This window comes from Sus scrofa, chromosome 6 (assembly GCF_054392235.1).
Source record: "Sus scrofa isolate SSC_HxYL_T2T_F1_AM1 chromosome 6, Sscrofa_HxYL_maternal_Yorkshire_Landrace_v2.0, whole genome shotgun sequence".
Classification (NCBI taxonomy): domain Eukaryota; kingdom Metazoa; phylum Chordata; class Mammalia; order Artiodactyla; family Suidae; genus Sus; species Sus scrofa.
The window spans coordinates 111,113,898-111,137,939 of record NC_139388.1 but is presented as its reverse complement, the minus strand read 5'-3'; the positions used below and the strand labels follow the sequence as shown (position 1 = coordinate 111,137,939).

The window sequence follows — 24,042 nt, the reverse complement described above, 5'->3', positions numbered from 1 at the left end:
TCGAGAAGCTCTGGTCTGCTCCGGTTTACTGTTGACAGAATCATAATGGATCGTCCCTGGGTCCTAACTTCTTGCTCGTGGCTTTGGGTTAGAATGCTTACTAGCTTATTTCTGATACTTAAGAGTACAGTTAAGGAAACTGAGACACTGATGTAATGTCTGTGGAGTATCAGGAATAAAACAAGTAATTATTATTGCTAACGAGGTCGGCTTCACTCATAGCAATAACAGTATCATTCCTTAAAAATGCATGTGGGTACTGGAGAAAACTCGGGGCTGACTGGAGAAATAGCACCCCCTAGTGGTTCGGCCTTCTATCGCCTGAGCTCTTGCTCAGTAAAGAGAGCCCAGCAAATAAATAGCAGGGGTGTCCTTGACTCACCCCAAAATTACTCCTCCCTCCACTTCCATCCGATTGCCAATTGGAAGTTGTTATAATTACAGAGCAGACAGAAAATAAATCTCTCCTTTATGTGCTATTCCTCAGAAAGCCCGGCCTGGTGGCAGGGTGAATACAAATGGGCAAAGAGGACCCATTTGCAGGCATGAAGAGGTGCTGGTTAAGAAAGTAGGCACCGGCAAAGCAAAGCCCCGGACCCAAGCTTGGCCAAGCATCTCATGCAGCCTACAGAACGGTGGTGAGTCTGTGAGCCTCTCTCTCTGGTTGCCAGCTGGCACATGCAGCTGCCTAGCATGGAGGATTTCACCTTTGCTCCACTTTATAATTCTATTTAAAGTCAAACAAGTGGTCCACCAGCCTTGCATGGAAAAGCCCAGGGTCAAATACTAGTTAGGGTCACCAAATGAATAGTGTGGTTTTGAAGTACTTAGAGCTGGAAAGGACCACAGACGCCCTGGGTTCTTTTTTTATCTTTGCTTTTTAGGGCCACACTTGCGGCACATGGAAGTTCCCAGGCTAGGGGTTGAATCAGAGCTGCAGCCACCTGCCTACTCCACAGCCACAGCAACACAGGATCTGAGTTGCATCTGTGAACTACATCACAGCTTGCGGCAATGCTGGATCCTTAACCCACTGAGCAGGGCCAGGAGTCGAACCCACATCCTCATGGATGCTAGTTGGGTTTGTTTCCACTGAGCCACAACGGGAACACCTGCCCTGGGTTCTGACCACACCACATTCTTATAGAAGGAGGCTGAGTTAAGGGTTGGGAGAAATTCAGCTACTTGCCCAACAACATCAGACTGATCAGAGACAGAGCTGAGTGCAGATTTTATTCAGCTCTCTGACATCGTCTTATGTGGCAAGAATTTAGTAGATTGGGGAAAAGTGAAGAAAACCTTTAAGAGTTCAATAAATCATAGCTATTTTTAGCCTGGGGTGATTGGGCTGAAGGAAGTAAGCACAGATGATTTAAGTTTTTTATTTTTTTGGTCTTTTTAGGGCCACATCCATGGCATATGGAAGTCCCTAGGCTAGGGGCTGAATCGGAGCTGTACCTATCAGCCTATGCCACAGCCACAGCAACGCCATATCCGAGCTGCATCTGTGACCTACACCATGGCTCACGGCAATGCCGGGTCCTTAACCCACTGAGCAAGGCCAGGGATTGAACCTGCATTCTCATGGATCCTAGTCGGGTTTGTTACTGCCATAAGGCGAACTCCCAGATGATTCAAGTTTAAAGCTAAGTGTTTTGTTTTTGGCCGCACCTGTAGCATTCAGAAGTCTTGAACAAGGGATCAAACTGACGCCACAGCAGTGACAACACTGGATGCTTAACTTGTTAAGCCACCAGGGAACTCCAAGGCTTAATGTTTTTTTGCTAGGCCATGTATGAAAGCCAAAGTTAGATCAAAGGGTAATTAAATTTTATACTGAAAGAGCTCTGAATTTAGAAGTGAATAGTTTCCCCCGTCTGTTATGTTTGCATCAAACTGTAATTATAGCCTGTAAGTATTCCAAAAGTGCTATGCGAGTGTATGGGATCATCCATTAAAATATGAGTTATGGGAGTTCCCTTAGTGGCGCAGCAGAAATGAATCCAACTAGGAACCATAAAGTTGTGGGTTCAATCCCTGACCTCGTTCAGTGGGTTAAAGTTCCAGCATTTCCACGAGCTGTGGTGTAGGTCGCAGACGCAGCTTGGATCTGGTGCTGCCATGGCTCTGGTGTGGGCTGGCAGCTGTAGCTCTGATTTGACCCCTAGCCTGGGAATCTCCATATGCCACAAGGGTATCCCTAAAAAGACAAAAAAAAAAAAAAAAAAAAAGTTATGAAACTCCGAGTGAGGTTACTGGAAAAAAAGATAGGTTCCAAGCTGGAGGACAGAACAGGAGGGTGGGGAACACTGAAAGGGGAGACTCATGGGATGATTTTGGAAATCTAAGATCACATGTGCTGTGAAAGGATTAATGTCACAGTGTCAGTTAAGTCTTCTCAAATCCCACAGCTTTGAAAATATAAATTCCTACTCTAAGCCTGCTCCTTTTCCTGACACAGCATTATAGCCTAATGGGTAGGATGCAGTCACCTGTCCTTGTCTTTATTTCTCTTTGTTTTTTCTTAGCAAAGTTATAGGGCAGCATATTAAATAGATGGTTTGTGATCAATTAGAGCCAGAGCTAATAGAGCCCAACTGCCCCCATCACTGAATGATCAGACAGAATATTGTGGTGGAGGGCAGGGAGGGGCCTCTAGCAGGTTAAATTCTAATGCCTCAACCTATTCTTTGAATCTATGGCTCAGCATCAGAGAGGGAAAAACAGGAAGACCCTTTGTTCTTCCAGAGTTTGGCCTGGAATTGGGGAATAAAAAAGAGACAAGATTCATGATCCTTAACCCCACAGTTGGGCGCTGGAGGAGGGACCCTTGGAACTGAACTCACTTTAAGGATCCAATTGTTTTTTAATCTTCTCCAGTCTACACCCCAAATCTCTCATAGTGAAGTTTTATATTTACTGCGTTATTGAAGGGTACTTGCCTGAGATGGACAGAGAAGAGAGGAAAATGTAAAAGTGTGGGATGTGGGGTGTGTGGTGGGGGAGGCTGGGCCTCAGAGGAATCATTTTTAATAAGCAAATCTCCCTCTGCCCGTGTCATCCCCAGGTGCACTATGAAGCCTACTTGGAAGACAATTCAGAGCACAGAAAGTAGTTCTACTTCCCACTCTGGGTTGCTGGTCTCCTTTGTTGGTCTTGGATGATCATAGAAAACCCTTATGAGTAAAAGGTCATCTTATGAAAAGCTTTTTTTTTTTTTTTTTGTCTTTTTAGGGCTGCACCCATGGCATGTGGAAGTTCCCAGGCAAGGGGTTCAATCAGAGCTACAGCTGCTGGCCTATGCCACAGCCACAGCAACACTAGATCCTTAACCCACTGAGCAAGGCCAGGGATCAAACCTGCATCTTCATGGATACTAGTTGGGTTTGTTTCCACTGAACCACAACGGGAACTCCCGTTTAGCTATTTCAGACATGCAAGGATAGCTAAAGAAAAGGTTGAAGGTCCTTACTTACCTCTCCAATAGAGTGTTCACCATTTTTTCAAAAGTCTCATCGCATCTCAGAAGGGGGCTTGTGATTCCCCACTGAAGAGATTTACTGTACTCATTTAGGCCGAAATACAGCTTTTCCTCACCGTTCATGTCCTCCTGATCCAAAACACAGAGCAAAACCAGTGAGGGCAGGATACAGTGTCTTGTTTTCTGGTTGGGTGGGTGGTGGGTGGGGGACTGTAATAGCCTGGAAGGTTAAGAAAATTGTGAACAAGGAGTTCCCATCGTTGCTCAGTGGTTAACGAATCCGACTGGGAACCATGAGGTGCAGGTTCGATCCCTGGCCTTGCTCAGTGGGTTAACGATCCAGCGTTGCTGTGAGCTGTGGTGTAGGTCACAGATGAGGCTCGGATTTGGCGTTGCTGTGGCTGTGGTGTCCACTGGCAGCTATAGCTCCAGTTAGACCCCTAGCCTGGGAACCTCCAGATGCTGTGGGAGTGGCCCTAGAAAAGTCAAAAAGACAAAAAAAAAAGAAAAGAAAATTGTGAACAAACAAGCAGTACTAGGTTAAACTAAAAAAACTTCTGCACAGCAAAGGAAACAAAATGAAAAGGCAACTGACTGAAAGGGAGAAAATATTTGCAAATCATTTCTCTGATAAGAGTTAATATTCAAATTATATGAAGAACTCATACAACTCAACAGCAACCCCCCCCAAATCCAATTAAAAAATGGACAGAGGATCTGAGTAGATTTTTTTTCTGAAGATGGCCAACAGATACAGGAAAATTCTAAATAGATTTTTTTTTTTTCCTGAAGAAGACCTACAGACAGCAAACAGGCACGGAAAAATGTGCTCAATATCACCAATCATTAGGGAAAATGTAGATCAAAACCACAAGGAGATATCACCTCACATCTATTATAAATATCAGAGCCTTGGAGCAAAGACTGGGCAACATCTATAGTTTGTTTGGGTCCTTCTAGGTTCTTGGTTGTGTTCTGAACAGCTGTGCCAAAGAAGTCATTTCAGGATGAAAAGAAATCATTTGCGTTTCCCTCCTTATCTTGACTTGGCACAGAGTCAGTGGAAAAGCTTTGCTTGCTTGCTTGCTTGCTTGCTTGCTTGCTTTCTTTCTTTCTTTCTTTCTTTCTTTCTTTCTTTCTTTCTTTCTTTCTTTCTTTCCTTCTTTTGGGCCACACCCATGGCATATGAAAGTTCCCAGGCTAGGGTCCAATCAGAGCTACAGCTGCCAGCCTACACCAGAGCCACAGCAACTTGGGATCCCAGCCGAATCTGAGACCTACACCACAGTTCACGGCAATGCCAATCCTTAATCCACTGAGTGAGGCCAGCGAGAACCCAAGAACTCGAGTCCTCAAGGATACTAATCAGGTTCGTTAACTACTGAGCCACGATGGGAACTCCAAGACCACCTTTTAAAACACGAGTTATCAGAGTAGGCATAAGCCGGGGGCTACGGCTCTGATTAGACCCCTAGCCTGGGAACCTCCATATGCCGCCAGTGCGGCCCTAAAACACAAAACAAAAACAAAAATAAGTTATCAAACTCTGAATGATGTCAGTCTAAAGAAACAAACTATCACAAATTATTCAAGTATCACAAATCATAAATGATATGATTAATCAAATCCTTGTATCTTTGGGAAAAATGTCCTTCTCTTGAAAAAAAACTTCCTTCCCAAAGTTCTGCCCTCTCAGTGACCCCGAGTGGCAGCCCTCCCTGTCCTTTTGCTGCTGTCTCTGCTTTTCCTCCAGCCAAACACTCTGCTCTGTGGACGCAGTTCCCTGGAAGGTCACCAAGGACTCCTGAGGCCAAACAGCTCAGTCCTTGGCCTCACTATCCTCTTAGCCATTCTCTTCATTATTTTCTCCCATGATTTTATCTACATCAGCTGGCTGCTTCAGTGATTGGTTTCTCTGTAAATATCCCGAATCCTCACTGCAAATCCCCAGTCCAAACTGCAGCTTTGCATTTCTGACAGTGCACTCAGCCCAGTCTTTACTTGGTCCAGATCCTCCTCCCTTTGACTTCTCTTTTCTTGTTAAAGGCATCATCTGAAAGATATCTCTGCCTTTTCCTGCTTCCCCAAGAAATAAATCCTAGAAAATTTACGATTTCTTCCATCTTTTTTATTGTTAAGACCACTATTCTGATTTAGGTATTTGTTCTTTCTAACCTGAATTATCAGAAAAGCCAGATGACTCATCTCCCCCCTTCTAATCACTTTGACTTGGCCTCTATAGATAATAAATTGCCTTAAAGTTCAGCCTGTTAGTGTCTACTAATGCTGAACTCAGCAATTTCACTACAAGATACATACCCAACGAAAATACACACATATGTCTACCAAAAGGCATGTTTATTGCAGCGCTATTTGAAATAAATGAATAGGGTGAATACGTGAATGGTGGTGAGTCATCCAGCATAATCATTTTTTTCTCTTTTTTACAGCTGCACCTGCAGCATATGGAGGTTCCAAGGCTAGGGGTTGAATCAGAGCTGCAGCTGCCAGCCTGTGCCACAGCCACAGCAACAGAGGATCCAAGCTGCATCTGTGAGTTATGCCACAGCTTGTGGCAACACCAGATCCTTAACCCACTGAGCAAGGCCAGGGATTGAACCCACATCCTTATGGATACTACGTCAGGTTCTTAACCCACTGAGCCACAGTGTGAACTCCAACCCAGTGTAATCTTTAAAAAAAATTCTTTTTTGGAGTTCCCGTCGTGGTGCAGTGGTTAACGAATCCGACTGGGAACCATGAGGTTGCGGGTTCGATCCCTGCCCTTGCTCAGTGGGTTGACGATCCGGCGTTGCCGTGAGCTGTGGTGTAGGTCGCAGACGCGGCTCGGATCCCGCGTTGCTGTGGTTCTGGCGTAGGCTGGTGGCTACAGCTCCGATTCAACCCCTAGCCTGGGAACCTCCATATGCCGCGGGAGCGGCCCGAGAAATAGCAACAACAACAACAGCAACAACAACAACAACAACAACAACAACAAAAAAAAAAAATTCTTTTTTATGGCCATGCCCACAGCATAGGAAAGTTCCTGGGCCAGGGACTGAATCCAAGCTGCAGCTGTGGCAATGCTGGATCCTTTAACCCACTGTTCTGGGCTTGGAATCAAACCCACACCTCCACAGTGACCTGAGCCACTGCAGCTGGATTCTTAACCCACTGCACCATAGTGGGAACCCACCCAGTGTAATCTGTACACAACAAAAAAGAGTGAATGTTTTATGACTTATCCAAAATATAGAAGAATCTCACAAACAATATTGAGCAAAAGAAGCCAGACAGAAAAGAGTGCATACTGTATGATTCCATTTATAGAACATTCAAAACCGGGCGAACTAGGTCTGCAGTGTAAGAGGCCAGAAGAGTGTTTTCCTCTGGTAAGGGGAGTGCCTGGCTTCTGGGTTGTGGGAATGTTCTAGTTCTTCATCTGGGTGCGGTCCATGGGTGTGTTCAGTTTGTGAAAATTCATCCAAATGTACACTAACATTGTGAATGTAAATAATAAAAGAAATATGTATATTCTGCTAATTCCAGTAATACTATGCCCTTGCTAAAAAATGCCTGTGTAACAAGTGTACACTTTCCCAGCCTGGTCTCAGAGATTCCATATGTGTATTTCCAGGTTTCTTTTCATCCCACCAAGTATTCTCTGAAAAGTGCCTGATGCCTCTTCCTCTGTTGTCCTGCCGGAGCTGCCTGCTGCCAGGAGTGGCTGCTCCGCTGTCTGCTCTGTCCTTCCTCTCCTCCAGGGCCCATCCTGAGTGCTCCATCCTCCATGTCACCGTTTCTGATGCTCTCAAGTGGGTGGCACTCCTCCCTCCTTTCAGCCCACAGGGGACTTTGGCTTTTTGAAATTCTCTCTCTGTTTTTTGTTTTGTTTTGTTTGCTTTTTAGGGCTGCATGTGCAGCATATGGAAATTCCCAGGCTAGGGGTCGAATTGGAGCTGTGTCTGTGATGTACACCACAGTTCACAGCAACTTAACCGTAACCCACTGAGTGAGGCCAGGGATCGAACCCTCATCCTCATGGATACTAGTCAGGTTCATTTCCCCTGAGCCACAACAAGAACTCCAGGAATGACTTTTAAGGAATATTATTTTCTCTATTATTTCACATCAGGAGAAGACAAAAGGCAGAAGCTATAAGCTTGTCTACCTGTCCCTGGAGTGATCCTGTTTGGAAAAGACTCAATGAACCAGGTAAATTAGGATAGTTGCCACCGCCCACCACCAACAATATATTAAACTTAACATCCAATAGGAGAACTCTCTGTTGGATTAAAAACAAAGTTTCCTTTCCTCAGTTCTGTTGGCAGTCCCAATCCATGTTAGGACAGGTACCTGGGCAGCCCATAGGTTGGCCCTGGGGTTCTGAGGCAAAGAAACTATGCAGCCTCTTATCTCATCCATACCTGGATCACCCAATTAATGGACATATCTGTAGGGGAGAAGATACCAGCAACATGAAAGCTCAAAGCAACCTCTTTGTGATCATCCACACACTGAAAAAGTTCTCATAAGTTCTCCCATCCACACTGGTGGGGCCAGTGTGAATCAGGGAGCTACGCTTGCTTAACTGCAAAGGACACACCAATACTCAACAAGGGGAGCTCCAAGTCTTCTTACCTGCTTCATAACAGAGTGAAATGCACTGGATTGAAAAATAGTTATTCTTTTTATGACACGCAAAAGTTCCCAGGCCAGGGATTGAACCTGTGTTGCAGCAGCAATCAGAGCCACAGCAATGATAATGCCAGATATTTAACCTGCTGAGCCCCACCAGAGAACTCCAATGGTTATTCTTACGTAAGACATTTCCAGTACCTTTTACTTAAACATGTTTATTTAAAAATATCCAATAGGTCAATATTTCTAAACAAAGGATCATTGCTTAATGGCTAACCTTTATTGTTTTTTTTTAAATGAAACTTTGATTTCTTTTCTTTGCTAATATATTTAGCGTACAGTTTATAGACCATAGAAAATATTTTTTTTGGCCATGGAAGTTACTGGGCCAAGGATCAAACCCAAGCCACAGCAGTAACCTGAGCCGCTGCAGTGACAATGCCAGATCCTTAACCCACTGTGCCACAAGGAAATTCTGAAAATGTTTTTTAAGAATTATGGACTGGACAAAAAAATATAAAGACCTGGGTATGTACAATGTTGAGCTATTCTCAATGCTTTAAGTGATACTACTGAGTAATTTACAGTAACAGTACCATCATTCTCTGTTTCAACAAGAAGTCTGTGAACTGATTAAAAGGAAAAACCCAGTTGCTGGGGAAGTGAGCAAGCAATTAACAATGGTGTAGATCATGGGAGTTCCTGTCATGGTTCAGTGGAAATGAATCTGACTGGCATCCATGGGGATTCAGGTTCCATCCCTGGACTTGCTTAGTGGGTTAAGGATCCAGCATTGCCATGATCTGTGGTGTAGGTCTCAGACACGGCTCGGATCTGGCATTTCTGTGGCTATGGCGTAGGCCCGCAGGTACTGCTCCGATTCAACTCCTAGCTGGGGAACCTCCATATGCCGCAGGTATGATCCTAAAAAGACAAAAACAAATAAACAAACAAAAAACAATGGTATAGATCACTAAGACTAAAACAAGAAAACAATAAAATTTCCAAGTCTTATATTGGAATTAATAATTTAAAGGCACAAAAAATCAGATTTCCTGTTGTGGCTCAACAGTTATCAAACCCAACTAGCATTCATGAGGACCCAGGTTTGATCCCTGGCCTTGCTCAGTGGGTCAAGGATCCGGCATTGCTGTGAGCTGTAGTGTAGGTTGCAGATGTGGCTCAGATACCGCATTGCTATAGCTGTGGTGTAGGCTGGAGGCTTCAGCTCTGATTGGACCCCTAGTCTGGGAGCCTCTATATGCCACAGGTGCAGCCCTCAAAAGACAAAAGACAAAAAAAAATCATTTAAAGGCATAAAGCTGATCCAGGATATTGGTGATGATATCAGATGACATCGTTTGGGGGAACAAACTACAGGATGGACAATTTTGTATCTGCATGAAAACCTAAAAAAAAAGAACCACCTAATTCAATTTATAGAGGATGCTATTCACTGGTTTTCAGTGAAAAGTAATTGTAATTCTATGGAACTTTTAGAAGAGAAAGCATTGTGTTAGTTATACTTTTGAACTCTTCCATCATCACTGTATTTTATTATAAGGTTCCACTCCCCTGGGAACTGAAAACAAGTCTGTGTATCAGAGAGTAGCGCAGAGACTCACTGTGCTGTCCAGCTGGATCCAGTGAACCTCGTTGCTGGTGCTGATTCGAGATTGTTGGGTCTGCAGAGTGTATGGGCAGGAGGTAACCTGGAGCACCAGAAGGTTGAAAGCTTCCAGAACCTCTCTGCAGTTAATGACTCTGTCAGCCAATCCATGGCCAGGTTCACCATGTGACAAAGAGCCCGAAATGACACTGTAGATGTAGAAATATTGAAAGTTACATCAAAACCTCCTAGTTTAACTGATTAGATGGAGGCAATATTTTAGCTCTTATTTTTCTAGTTCTTATTCATTGGGAGCAAGAGTAGAAGCAATTAACAGTTGATCTGGAAGAACAAAAATGACCTTCTTACCCCTTACAAATAGATTTCAGGGATTTTTTTCCCTTTCTCAGTTTGTCCCTGATACCCTCCAAACTGTAAACTCAGTTATGCAAGCCAAAGACATCTAAATCCTTGAATCACTTCAGTTTGAAAGCCCATCTGAATGAGGGTGCGCTCCATCAAGGCATGATGCTTATTAACTGTGCAATCATCTATACCTTTAGAGAGGCCCAGAAGCCTCAAGGAGCCCCGATGTGGTAATAAACTCTCCTTCCTCCCTTGAGGCTGAGAGACTGTGGGGAGGGCTCCTCCCACCCCCTCTTCATGACCAACATGTTCATATTTCTGAGTCATTTTCAGTTCTGCTCAATATGGATGTACCAGGTTGCCATGCAGCCTCAAAACTATTCATTCATACACACACACACACACACACACACACATATATATACACAAACACACACACACACACAGTCAAATAAGTGATCTCAATGAACGTGAGACCTAAATACAGAGAGACCCAATGTGTAATCCTAAAAGCAATTACCCCATACTTTCAAAGATGAGGTATATAAGGTCAGTGAGCTATTTCTGCTCATGGGACACTAGCAGTAACTGTAGAGGATGTGGGCAAAATTTCTCTTCTCTTTCCTCCCTTTCCTTCATTCCATCCTTCCTTGCAAATCTAACAAGTTAAGCAAGATCTTTACACCTACATATGGCTCTAGGCTTCACAGACTGTGGAGTACCAAACACAGTCTGGCTTCCGAACAAGTGTTTTTGCAATTCAAACATTTCTACCATAACTCCAAAAAATTCCAGATGCCTAACCTCAGCGTGTCCTGAGGAAAGAAAATCTATAAGTGCTTGATGATGCCTGAAATTTCCCTCCCACTACCTGGTGGGGACAAACCATGATATGCAATATCTGACAACAATTTGCTCTGGGGAAAAAAAAAAAAGATTTGCCTTTTTCAATTCACAAGAACAAAGATACGCTCTACCAGACAACTGCTGTGATTTGATCTGACTCCATCACGCCACAAATACTGGCTTTTTGTTGTTGTTATTGTTAGTAGGCCCACCGAGCGACAGGATGGTCTCATTTAAATTGGCAAATTGTGGAAGTTTTCAGATCTGCCCTCAATCACTGAAGTGGCACCTCTGTTCCTGTTAAAGGGAAGACAGCAGAGAAAAGGCAAAGAGGAGGAGAAACAGCAGGAGAGGAAGGAAAAGAAGAAAGGAAAGGAAAAAAGGAGAACAGGGGAGAGAGGAGGTGGTAGGCAGGGAGCACAAGGCGCTCACCAGCCACAACCTCCTTGCTGCCACTCTTTCCCCAAAGTAGCTGAGGTCCTCAGCACTCGTGAGAATGGATCTTAACAAGAAGTTGCAAACTCACCCATAGTATAGTTAAAGTAAAATCAACATGAAAGTGGTAAGAAAAGTTGAAAGAGCAAGGGAAGAGTGGGAATAACTTGTCCATGAGAAAACGCCAACTAGTAGGATCCCTGGGCTTTCAGATCACCACCCTTTGAGTAACTTATGACATGTCCATTACTGCTGTAGAAGGAATATCGTATTTGCTCACTCGGAAGCAATCACCTCGTTAGTTCCACATGGGAGTTGTCATGAACTAGCACAAACAGTGTGTATGGGTTCTGTTTCACCCTTCTCATGAAAACTTCAAACTTGGTTTGAATCTCATTGTCTAGACGAACCACGTATTTCTCTGCTCTCTGATAGGCCGTCCCATTTTCCTCCAGACCCAAGTCTACAAGGACACCTGCCAAGAAGAAAAAAAGAGTTTATATTTTTTCCATACATACCTCTAAGACAAATTTAAGTTCAGTGTCAATTGATATACTGGGTACTCACCACACTTAGAAGTGTACAGAGCAGATAGTTTTTTCCATGTTCCCCACCAAATTTTTTTTTTTTTTCTTTTTAGGGCTGCACTCGTGGCATGGAGGTTCCCAGGCTAGGGGTCTAACCAGAGCTACAGCTGTCGGCCTACACCGCAGCCACAGCAATGCCAGATCTGAGCAGTGTCTGTGACCTACACCACAGATCAGAGCAATGCCGGATCCTTTACCCACTAATTGAGGCCAGGGATCGAATCTGAAACCTCACGGTTACTAGTTGGATTTGTTTCCACTGTGCCACCATTTTGAGGAGGAAATATCAGATTTCCTTTTCTTTAGCACACCGTATCCCACCTCCCACGTCTTGAACAAATAACAACAGGGGCTGGTCTAATCCATTAAGTAGGAGCAATTGAATGTACAAGACCTCTGTCTAATTAATGCTACTTATATGTGAAGTGATTTGCTAACAGCCTATAGAGGCCACTTAGAAAAAAAATGAAGCTTTGGGCTATAGCTCTTGGCCAAATTGATATAACTGTATAAGTCTTCCTTACCCTAAATTTATTAATAAGAAAAAAGAAAAGTAAAATGTGATGTCTAAAGATACCACTGGTAGATCATGAGCTTTTTTAGGTAGTATTTTATTTAAAAAATTTTTTCTTACAGTGATGATGTTGCACAGTATTTAGAGTATGAGGTACCCTCAGCAAATGTTGGATTAGGTACCAAATTAGTAGGATGACACGAATTACTCAAGATAACTATATTCTCTAAATGTTAGAAACGGTAACTTTAGTACTGTATCTTTATCTCTGTCTACAATAAAATGAATTCTACAAACAAACATCTAAAACAGTTCTAGGCACATGCAGCTCTTGTTGGATAATTAAAACACCCAAATCATGCTTTAAAATGAAGAGACAGGAGTTCCCGTCGTGGCTCAGAGGTTAACAAATCTGACTAGAAACCATGAGGTTGTGGGTTAGATCCCTGGCCTCTCTCAGTGGGTTAAGGATCTGGCATTGCTGTGAGCTGTGGTAGAGGTCTCAAATGTGGCTTGGATCTGACATTGCTGTGGCTGTGGTATAGGCCAGCAGCTACAGCTCTGATTAGACCCCTAGCCTGGGAACCTCCATATGCCTTGGGTGCGGTCCTAGAAAAGACAAAAATAAATAAATAAATAAACAAACAAACAAACAAACAAACAAACAAATAAATAAAATGAAGAGACAAAATGGTAATTATGTGAGGTAAAGATGTGTTAACTCACCTTATTGTGGAGAACATTTCACAATATATACATGTGTTAAATGTCACCTTACATACTTTAAACTTACACAATATGTTAGTTATAGCTCAATAAATTTAGAAAAAAAAAACATTGCCCCATACAAGGATATACAACACCCCTTCCCTGCAAACAACTCATCCCTCTGAAATGAGAGTCTTGTGACTCAAGCCCATGACCCTCTAAACAGCAAAAGGAACCAGAAGACTGATTTGGGGTTAGATATGTCACATTTGGGGGTGAGATATGCTCCTCCAAGGGCTGAAGGATATCTATTTAGCCTCTAATATCAGCTATCCACCAGCCCCAACTATATGGAAAAGAAATTAAAATTAAAATAAATACACAAGTTAAGAAACTTTTGTGAATTATGTTGACTTAGTTTCATTGATCTAGTTTTTCTTTTTATGTAAAAACAGCTCAATTAACGACCACACGCAATTAGCATCTAGATGACATAGTACTATTAGTTCTAGATGGTGTAAACAAAAATAGGAAAAATGTTTTATCATATGAAAAATTCATTATACCAGAAAAGGTGAACAGGAAGGTAATTTTGCTTTCAGTCTTTTTTTATTAGGAGACTTTACTCAGAGATTGTTTTTAATTTCCACCCAAATGTAGTCAAATATTGTTGTGGATATTTCTAAAAGCAATCAATGAAGCATTTTATTTGGCAGGTAGTCTGATTTTTTGGAAAGCAAATTGCTTATAAAATTTATTCAGCATTTGATAGAGATTTACTGAATATCTATTATGTATCAGGTACTATGTCAGGTACTGTACTAGGCCTGGGGATACACAGAAGGGCAGGACAAAGATTTTAATCTCATTCATGGAGCTTATGATGGAGAAGGCGGATATTTTTGACAAGTGTCATAATGAGAGACAAGTCCTTTGGGGCAAAGGAAGTGAACAGAGGCACAAAGAGAGGACCTATGTAATCTCTGGGGGGTTCTGTTTCCTTATTTGTAAAATGGGGAAAGTAGAACCAGTTGAAAATTAGTCTATGTCTCCTAAGTTTGTCCTTAGAAACTAGCAGTGAGGGTTAAGAGTCTCTGAATATGGGAGTTCCCGTCGTGGCTCAGTAGTAACAAACCTGATTAGTATCCATGAGGACGCCAATTTGATCCCTGGCCCTGCTCAGTAGGTTAAGGATCTGGTGTTGCTGTGAGCTTCGGCATAGGTCGAGGATGTGGCTTGGATCCTGAGTTGCTGTGGCTGTGGTGTGGGCCGGCCGCTGTAGCTCTGATTTGACCCCTAACCTGTGAACTTCCATGTGCCGTGGTTGGGGCCCTAAAGGGACAAGAGAAAAAGAACAAAAAAGAGTCTCTGAATATGAAAAGACCATAAATAATTCACAAAGAGGAAAAAATATATCTTATGGATAATTAAGAGTTGATCACATTTCAAAACAGATGAAATGAAAACCAATTGTGTGCTTTTAATAGGTCAGGTCCACACATGCCCTTAACGGAAAGACAAAGTCGCATGAATCTCCGAGGTCATTCTCTTAGACATAACATGGTATTTTAGTCTGTAACTATGCAGCTAGCTGGCTCTGAGGTGGTATATTTGAGGGCAAGGGCAGGGAACAGGCACATCAGAGGTACTTGATTGTTTTATTTCTAGCTGGGCATTTTTGGCAGATCATCCTTACCTTTAAATTTGTTTTAGACTTGCTTTTAGTTTTAAGTTTTGTTTCTTTCCTGGTTATGAAAGTGATAGATACTCATCTTGGGAAAACTGGAAAGTATAGAGATATATTAAAAAAAGAAAGAATTATCCATGATTCTTTAACTCAAAATAAGCCACTGTGAACATTTTTGTGCATTCCTTACTAATTTTTCCCCTATGGATATTCTGCTACCTAGCTCAGATTTTATAATTGTATATCCTGACTTTTTTTTTAACCTAAAATTAGAAAGTAAGAAACAAAACTGTCTACAACCAGTCTAATGATACATTATTTATCTTTTCATGGAAGCTGGTGGTCTTACACAGTGTATATTAAAATTTAAACAGAATATAATTGAATATTCCATTTTTAAGTCCTTTCTCCTTTCATAGCTTATCCTTAGTAAATATAAAACGAAAATGGACATGGTCTCTTCCTTCAAAGGGTCTCTTTTCAAGAGGTATTAATGGCATCATTACAAGTGTTTTATTTCAACTCAATAAAAATTGCTTATGCATCTACTATATTTAGAAATAAATGGAACCACTAATTACTTCAAAAAAGAGAAAGAAAAATGATTACTATTTACTAATAACATGTCTTGTAGAAAACACAAAATAGTCCACAGATGAATTTACTAAATTAATACAAATTTAGTTAAGTTAATGGTCTCAAAATCAATTTATAAAAATTAGGTCAATTTCTACATGCCAAGCAGCAAACAGGAAATGTGGTTAGGGCCGCACCTGTGGCACATGGAGGTTCCCAGGTTAGGGGTCGAATTGGAGCTACAGCTGCCAGCCTACAGCCTACAGCCTACGCCACAGCCACAGCAACGTGGGGATCCAAGCCGTGTCTGTAACCTAGACCACAGCTCACGGCAACGCCAGATCCTTAACCCACTGAGTGAGGCCACGGATTGAACCCGAAACCTCATGGTTCCTAGTCGGATTCATTTCCACTGCACCATGACGGGAACTCCAGGAAATGTGTTTTTTAAAAAAATGATTCGTAATAATATAAAATAATATTGTCTAGGAATAAATCTTATAAAAGATATATAAGACCTTTATGGAGAAAATGATGAAACTACTAGTGACGTTAAAGAAGACCTAAATAGAACGAAATCATAAAAATATAGTTAAAATTTAAAATCATTTAAAAAATTTATGTGGCAGAGCAAAGAACCAAGACTATTTCAAAGTCAGCCCTGAAGTAGAAAAGGTGGGAGCGATCTGCCTTACCAGAGACTAGGAATTATAGACCTGTATTCACAAGATAGTGGTTTTTGGGATGGGACAACTCTGGAAACAGACCCCCCCTGCATATAAAAACTTGACTTATGATAAGCTCGCATTGTAGATTAGTGGCAAAGGATGGGTTCTTCAATAATCAGCACTGAAGAACCAAGAAATTATATTGTACCTTACCTTATCTGATATGCCCCCCCCCAAAAAATTCTGGTGGGAAATGTTGATAATGAGAGGATATGTATATGTGGGGGGGGGAAAGGAATTATAAGGGGAATCTCTGTCTTTCGCTTTCATTTTGCTATGAACTTAAAACTGCTCTCAAAAAAATAGTCTTAAAAAAATGAAGAACACAAGATCTTACTCAAAGGAGCTCCCAATGGCCAAAGCTGGAAAATGTAAGCACCAAAGTAAGTGATGATGGTATCAGAAATGACCCATGGAATAAAATAAGTGTTGAAGAATCCATGCCAATAAAAATAAACAAATAAAGGAGGAGGAATAACTCTTCTTTATAGAAAGATTCAATTACTAAATTCCTATTAATACTTTTAGGAAAAATGATAGAAATGCAAAAATCACCAGTATGCAAATACCACAATAAATGCAAGCAAGATCCACTGATGGATGCTAAAATTAGTGGTTGAAGATTTAAGGGGAAACAGAATATTAGCTCAGTCTCAAAGTATTCCCCAAGATTTTTATCAACAAAGAGGAAAATAGTGATTTTACAGTGGAGACACCTGGCAGACACCACCTTAGTCAAACGATCAAGGTTAACATCACCAATAAGAAGACATATCAACATCCTGTCCTCCCTGATACCGTGCACTAAGAAGAACAGAGCATAGCTTTTGTGGTCCTCTTGCCCAAAACACATAACCTCAATCTAATTGTGAGAAAACACCAGACATTCTCAAATTGAGAGACATTTGGCAAAACAACTGACTACTATTTTCCAAAACTAGGAAAGGTCATGGAAACAAGGTAAAATTGAAGAAATGTCCCAGATTGCAGGCAACAACAACTGAATGCAATGTTTGATCCTGGATTGGATCCTGGAACAGTAAACTGTCACTGAGGTCTTTAGTTGGTTAATACTATCGTTCCTAAACTGACTTCCTGTTTTGATCATTGTACTATGGTTACATAGGTTCTCAAATTAAGAGAAGTGGGTAAAGGGTTTCTGTGAACTCCCTACTTTTTAAACAGCTTTATTAAGATACAGTCCACATACAATTCACCCATATAATGTAAAATTCAATAGCTTTTAATAAGTTCACAGTTGTACAACAATCACTACAGTGAGGTGAAAGTCTGACTTAATTTTTTTTGCATGTGAATATTTAGAACATTTTCATGACCTACAAATGAAACCCAATACCCTTTAACCATTCCCTCCTCAGTCCCCCAGCCCTAAGCAATCAGCAATATATTTTCTTTCTGTATAGGTTTGCCTGTCCTGGATATTTAATGTAAACAGAATCGTAACAATATCTGATCTTGTGCTACTGGTTTCTTTCACTTGGAATACTGTTTTTGAGTTTCGCCCATGTTTTAGCATTCATCAATACTTCATTTCTTTTCACTGCTGAAAAGTGAGGTAGTGTATGGACTACCTCATTTTATAAATTCATTCTTTAGGGACACGACAGACAGTTGAACTGTTTCCATTTTTTGGTTATTATGAATAATGCTGCTATAAACTTTTGTGTACAGGTTTTTGTGTGGACATATATTTTTCACTTCTCTCTCATTTCATATCTAGGAATAGAGTTGCTAGATCATATGGTAACTCTTTGTTTAACCACTTGAGCAAGTGCTAGACTGTTTTCTAAAGTGGAAAAGCCATTTACATTCCCACTGGCAATGTATGAGCTTCCAATTTTGCTACACATATTTGATAACGTGTTACTGTCTCTGTTTTTGCATATAGCAATCCTAGTGGGTGTGAAGTAGTATTCATTGCGGATTTGGTTTTTCATTTCTCCAACTGGCTAATGGTGTTTCATATCTTTTCCTGTGTCCACTGGCCATCTGTGTATCTTCTTTGGATATATGCCTATTCAGATACTTTAGGAGTTCCCCTGTGGTGCAGTAGGTTAAGGAGCTGGTGTTGTCACTGCAGTGGCTCAGGTCACTGCTGTGGTGCAGGTTTGATCCCTAGCCCAAGAACTTCCACACACCATGGTGTGGCCAAACAAACAAACAAACAAAAAAAAACAAACTCCGATCCTTTGCTCATATCTTAATTAGGCTATTTGTCTTTTGGTTACTGAGTTGTAATAAGTCTTTAAATATTGTAGATATAAGTCCATTATCAGATAAATGATTTGTAAATAATTTTTTCCATTCTGTGGGTTTTCTCTTCATTTTCTTGATAGTGTCCATTGAAGCATAAATGTTTTAAACTCTGATAGTTTCCAGTTTATCTTTTTTCAAATTGTTGGTGCTTTTGGACTCATATCTAAGAAATCATTGCTTAATCCACAGTCATGAAGATTTATACCTATGTTTTCTTCTAAGAATTTTATAGTTTTAGGTCTTACATTTAGGTCTTTGATCTGTTTTAGTTTTCGTTTGTGAGGTGAAGGTCCAATTTCATTTTTTTTTGCAAATGAATATCCAGTTGCCCCAGCACTATTTGTCAAAAAGATTATTCTTTGTCCATTGAAGGGTCTTGATACCCTGGTCAAAATTCAGTAGACCATAAATAGGAGAGTTTATTTTTGGACTCTTTCAATTCTATCCCATTGATTTATATGTCTATCTTTATGCCAGAACCATGATATCTAATTTCTGTAGCTTCGTATTAAGTTTTAAGATGGGGCAGTGAGTGTCTTCCAACTCATTCTTCTTTTAAATATTGCTTTGGTATTCTGAGTCTCTTGAATTTCCACATGAATTTTAGAATCGGCTTGTTAGTTTATGCAAAGAAGCCAGTGTGTTTTTGATAGGGAATGCATCGAATCTGTGGATCAATTTGGGGAGTATTGCCACCTTAAAAACACTGTCTTCCTGGAGTTCCCATTTTGGCTCAGAGGTTAAGGAACCCGACTAGTATCCATGAGGACACGGATTTGATCCCTGGCCTCGCTCAGTGGGTTAAGGATCCGGCGTTGCTGTCAGCTGTGGTGTAGTTTGCAGATGTGGCTTGGATCTGGTGTTGCTGTGGTTGTGGTGTAGGCCCGCGGCTACAGTTCTGATTTGACCCCTAGCCTGGGAATCTCCATATGCCATGGTGTGTGGCCCCATATGATAGACAAAAGCAAAAAAGAAAAAAACAAAAAACCCAAAAAAACCACTGTCTTTCAATTCATGAACATAGGACATCTTTCCATTTATTTAGGTCTTTCTTAATTTCTTTCAACAATTTTTTTTTCCTAGTTTTCAGGGTATAATTTTACTTTTTTGTCAAATATATTCCTCAGTATTTTATTATTTTTGATGCTATTATAAATTGAATTATTTTTAAATGTCACTTTTGGTTCTCTTGTACTTTTTCTCTGACTTTTCTATAGATATAAAATTACTAAAAAACAAAACAAAATGAACCATGACCATAACTGAAACACATGCATTGCTGGTGGGAGTGTAAATATAACCAACCGTCTTGGAAAAAATTTAGCCTTATTTAATAAGGTTGAAAATGTACATAACCACAATGCTACTCTCAGAGAAAGTACCAGCATTGTTTGAAATAATAAATAATAAAATATTTATTTTTTATTGAAATAATAAAAAACTAGAAAGAACCCAAATGTCCATCAGTAGTAGAAATTATTTTTGAAATGTGTGGTATAGTCATGTAATAGAACACTAAAAAATCAGTAAAGTGAATGAATTATAGCTACATGCACAACAGGATTAACCTCAGCGATATAATGTTGAGTGTAAAAAGTAAATCACAGGCAAATGCATAGAGTGGTTCCACTTACAAAAAGGTTTAAGGTCAGCAAAATTAAACAACATGTTATCTAGGAGTTATGCATTATGGCAAAACTGTAAATAAAACAAGGGAATAATAAACACAAAATTCAGCATAATGATTACCTTTGAAAGAAGAGGAATGTTAGCAGGCAGGGGTGGGGGCCGAGTGGAGAACATGTCTCCGGTGCTTCTTATTTTGATAGGTACAATGGTGTTCACTATATTGTGATTTTTAATACCTTTTATAAAATTTAAAAATTTAATCTATTCAATATTTAAAATTTCTCAAATAGGGGGAAGGCAAATTACATACATGTTTTAGAAACTTTTTGAAGATATTAATTGCTATACTAAATTCTATCTGATGAATCAATTACAGCAACTATTTTCCCATCATTTTCTACTTGAACTATAGAAAAGTTGAAAGACTAGTACAATAAATTAGTTTAATCAATTGTTAATATTTTGCTACATTTGCCTTTTCTCTTTATTACTTTCTATTCATTGTTGTTACTATTGCCGAATAATTTGGAAGTAACATATAATATTCACTCCTAAATACTTCAATGTGTATTTCTTTTTCTTTCTTTCTTTTTTTCTTTTTTTGCTTTTTTAGGGCCGCACCTGCGGCATATGGAAGTTCCCAGGGTAGGGGTTGAATCAGACGCCACAACCACAGCAACGTGGGATCCTAGCCACCTCTGTGCCCTCATCACAGTTCATGGCAAAGCAGGATCCCCAACCCATTGAGCGATGCCAGGGATCGAACGTGCATCCTCATGGATACCAGTTGGATTCATTTCTGTTTCCGCTGCACCACAAAGCGGAATGTGTATTTAAGAGCAAAGACATTCTCCTGCATAACTAAGATACTGTTATTATAATCCAAAGAATGGAACTAACATTGATATAATATTCTCTAATACACAGCCCACATTTGAGTTTCACTCACTGTCCCAGAGCTATGTTTTTTATTTTTTATTTTTAGGTCTAAGATCCAATCAAGAATAAAGCACTGCACTTGGCTGTCATGTCTCTTTATTCTGCATAATTAAAACAGCCTAACTTTTTTTTTTTGGTCTTTTCATTGATATTTTCAAAAATACAGGCTAGTTGTTTTGCAGAATGTCACAAAATCTGCCTGACAGTGTTCTTGTGATTAGACTCAATTATACTTCATAGGTGACATCATATATTTCCCCTTGTTCGTAATGTCAATCTGTCCCATAACTGGAGAAGGCAAAGTTTGATCGCATAGATACGGTAGTGTCTTCTGCCAGATCTCTCCCTTGTAAGGACACCTTTTTCTCTCTGTAATTTTTAATACATGAGATAACACTTTGAGACTGTGTGAATATTAAATCCCGAATGACATTTTACCCAATGGTTTCAGTATCCTTTGATGATACTTGTCAGATTCAATAATTACATTGGCAGTGCAAAACAGGGATTTCCTAATTCTGTCATTTTCTTATATTTATTAGCTGGTACCCTAGAGCCTGCCCCCCCACCCTCTCACTCCTCTTGCCTCTTTTATTTTCTTAATATTATATATGGATTTATGGGCTTTAGAAAACCCCCAAAGATTACAATCCATTGCCATCATTCCATTTTATACTTCAAATTACCAAGTCTGGACAGTAAAATCCCCTTCGAGGTGATTGCTATGCCTTTTGACACACCCCCAGTGATCTTGGAGTACTTTCTCACTTTCTGGCAAACCAAGATTTCAGACTGTTCCCACTTCAGAGCTGGGATAGTGGGGAGTGATTTTTATAAAGCAAGGTATAGATGATAATGTGCACATTTGATACTAAAATATCACTGTTTTAAAGACTTTTCAGTGGACAGAGCTAATAAATATTTAATATTTTTCAAGTTTTAAGTTTAGACTTCTAGCTCTAATTTATTCATTCATTCATCTTTTTCAGTCACACCACAGCATATAGACATTCCTGCGCCAGGGATTGAATCCGAGCTGGAGCTTTGACCTATGCCACAGATGCTGCAACTCTGGATCCTAAACCTACTGTGCTGGACTGGGGATCAAACTGGTGCCTCCACAGAGACAAGCCGGATCATTAACCCACTGTACCACAGTGGGAACTCCTCTATCTCTTAAATCTAAAAGGAACAGATTTTCATGTGACAACTTTTCCTTCATGTGACAATCCTGGTTTTCAGCAAATACCTACTCATTTTCTCTGTGTTGTAATATACACAAAATAGCTTAAAATCATCAATTCCAATAACATACTTATTGAAATTCAAGATTTGTTTGTAATTCTTTTTGCTCTCAGCATATGATGTATCACATTGAGAATGCTGAATAAGAAAACTGTGTTCAAAAAAAAATCTTTGGCTTAATTCTTTTTGGTGTGTGGTTATGTTATAAATTTAATATGCAATTAGGTTCATTTATTTGTTAGCACTTAATTTTTTTTCTCATTATTTTAATTTAATTTTTTGACTGTAACTCATTTTTAAGGATCAAAAGACAAAACAATATTAAAAGTATACCCATTCCATCCCTATCTCCTGCCCCTCATATAGAGTCAATTTTTCATTAGTTTCTGGTTTTGCCCTCATGTTTTGTTTTGTTTTTCAAAAACATGCTCAGAGGGGTGGAATGTGTGGATGGATGGTCAGAAGTGCTAAGAAATGGCTGGCCTGGGAAAAGTCACTTTCTATATTCTTGATAATTTAGTTTGTTTATCACAGTTCTATAGGATTAAATAAAAGCTTATGTTCTAGTAAATCATGAGCAAATCCCATATTTTTCCAACTCCACAATAAAAAATGGGCATCAGCAAGGTCTACCCCGGAGACTGATGGTGGCACTGAGAGATTCAGGGCCATGCCCACCTGAATAATAAATCTTACTTTCTAACATGAATGGCAACTTAGGAGGCATCAGTAACTCTTCTTCTTTTATGACATTTTGCAATTTGTTGAGTCCTAGAACAGAGTCACTGGGGGTTGGGAATCACTGTGTTCCCTAAAGGTGATTAATCTGAATCTTGGGAAGCTGCCATAGATGATGCCACCATCGTGGGCATCTCCATGGAAATAACCAACCCAAAAGGCACCAGGAGAACAATCTTTTCAGACAGCCAGAACTCCAAACAGCTAGACTATTGCCATTTGTATTCTCTTTTGGTTTACTGAAGCCTATGGAGTCATGTGTGTTTTAAGCATTGGCCTGAGTTCCTCTTTATGGGATTAGAGAAAAACAATATCATGCCCTCTGAGGCCATTCCTATAAAAACTTTGAAGGGGAAACAGCAATTTTTCAACCACCTAATGGCCTTTAAGGGGAATAAATCCAAGAACACAGGTGCAGAGTCCACAACACCTCATGAGCAACAGTGTCAAAGCCATGAAGGTGCAAAGTCTGAAGGAGTGGCCAGAACCCATCACTAGAAGGAACTCATCAGCCTGAGTATCAAGTAAAACTGATAATGGCCAGGGAAATCTAAAATGTCCAGGTGTCAGTAAAAATGACCCAGTGCTCAACTCAAGGCCCCATATGTACTGCCTATTTGGAGAGAACAATGTGGTCTGGCTCGAATGTTATTATTCCTTGATGTTTTTAATAAAGAATTTTATTTCTATGAAAATCGAAACTACATTGAGATACTACCTCACACCGGTCAGAATCATCATTAAAAAACCTACAAATAAATGCTGGAGAGGGTGTGGAGAAAGGGAACATTCCTACACTGCTGGTGGGAATGTTAATTTGTGCAGCCACTATAGAGGTTCCTCATATTTTTCCAACTCCACAATAAAAAGTGGGCATCAGCAAGGTCTGCCCCAGAGACTGAATAGAAAACTAAAAATAGAATTACCATATGATTCTGCAATCCCACTCCCGGGCATACATCCAGAGAAAGATATAATTTAAAAAGATACATGCACCCCAGTGTTCACTGTAGCACTATTCACAATAGCCAAGACA

The 24,042-nt window shown here is 40.2% G+C and overlaps 1 protein-coding gene and 1 long non-coding RNA gene across 8 annotated transcripts in view; one reads left to right on the top strand and one right to left on the bottom strand.

Moving 5' to 3' along the window:
• The window catches only part of GREB1L (GREB1 like retinoic acid receptor coactivator), a 273,839-nt gene that overhangs the window by 35,372 nt on the left and 214,425 nt on the right, over positions 1-24,042 (bottom strand). For all 7 annotated transcript variants that reach the window (XM_084964308.1, XM_084964309.1, XM_084964312.1 and 4 more), the window contains 3 exons: positions 11,673-11,853; positions 9,748-9,940; positions 3,477-3,610 (listed from right to left, as the gene is read on the bottom strand). In XM_084964308.1, the coding sequence (XP_084820434.1) occupies positions 3,477-3,610; positions 9,748-9,940; positions 11,673-11,853 (508 nt within the window). The remainder of the gene's footprint in view (positions 1-3,476; positions 3,611-9,747; positions 9,941-11,672; positions 11,854-24,042) is intronic.
• On the top strand, positions 501-22,149 carry LOC110261180 (uncharacterized). The gene is made up of 3 exons (XR_014807730.1): positions 501-638; positions 7,617-7,696; positions 22,013-22,149. It is a non-coding gene; the product is annotated as an uncharacterized LOC110261180 (long non-coding RNA).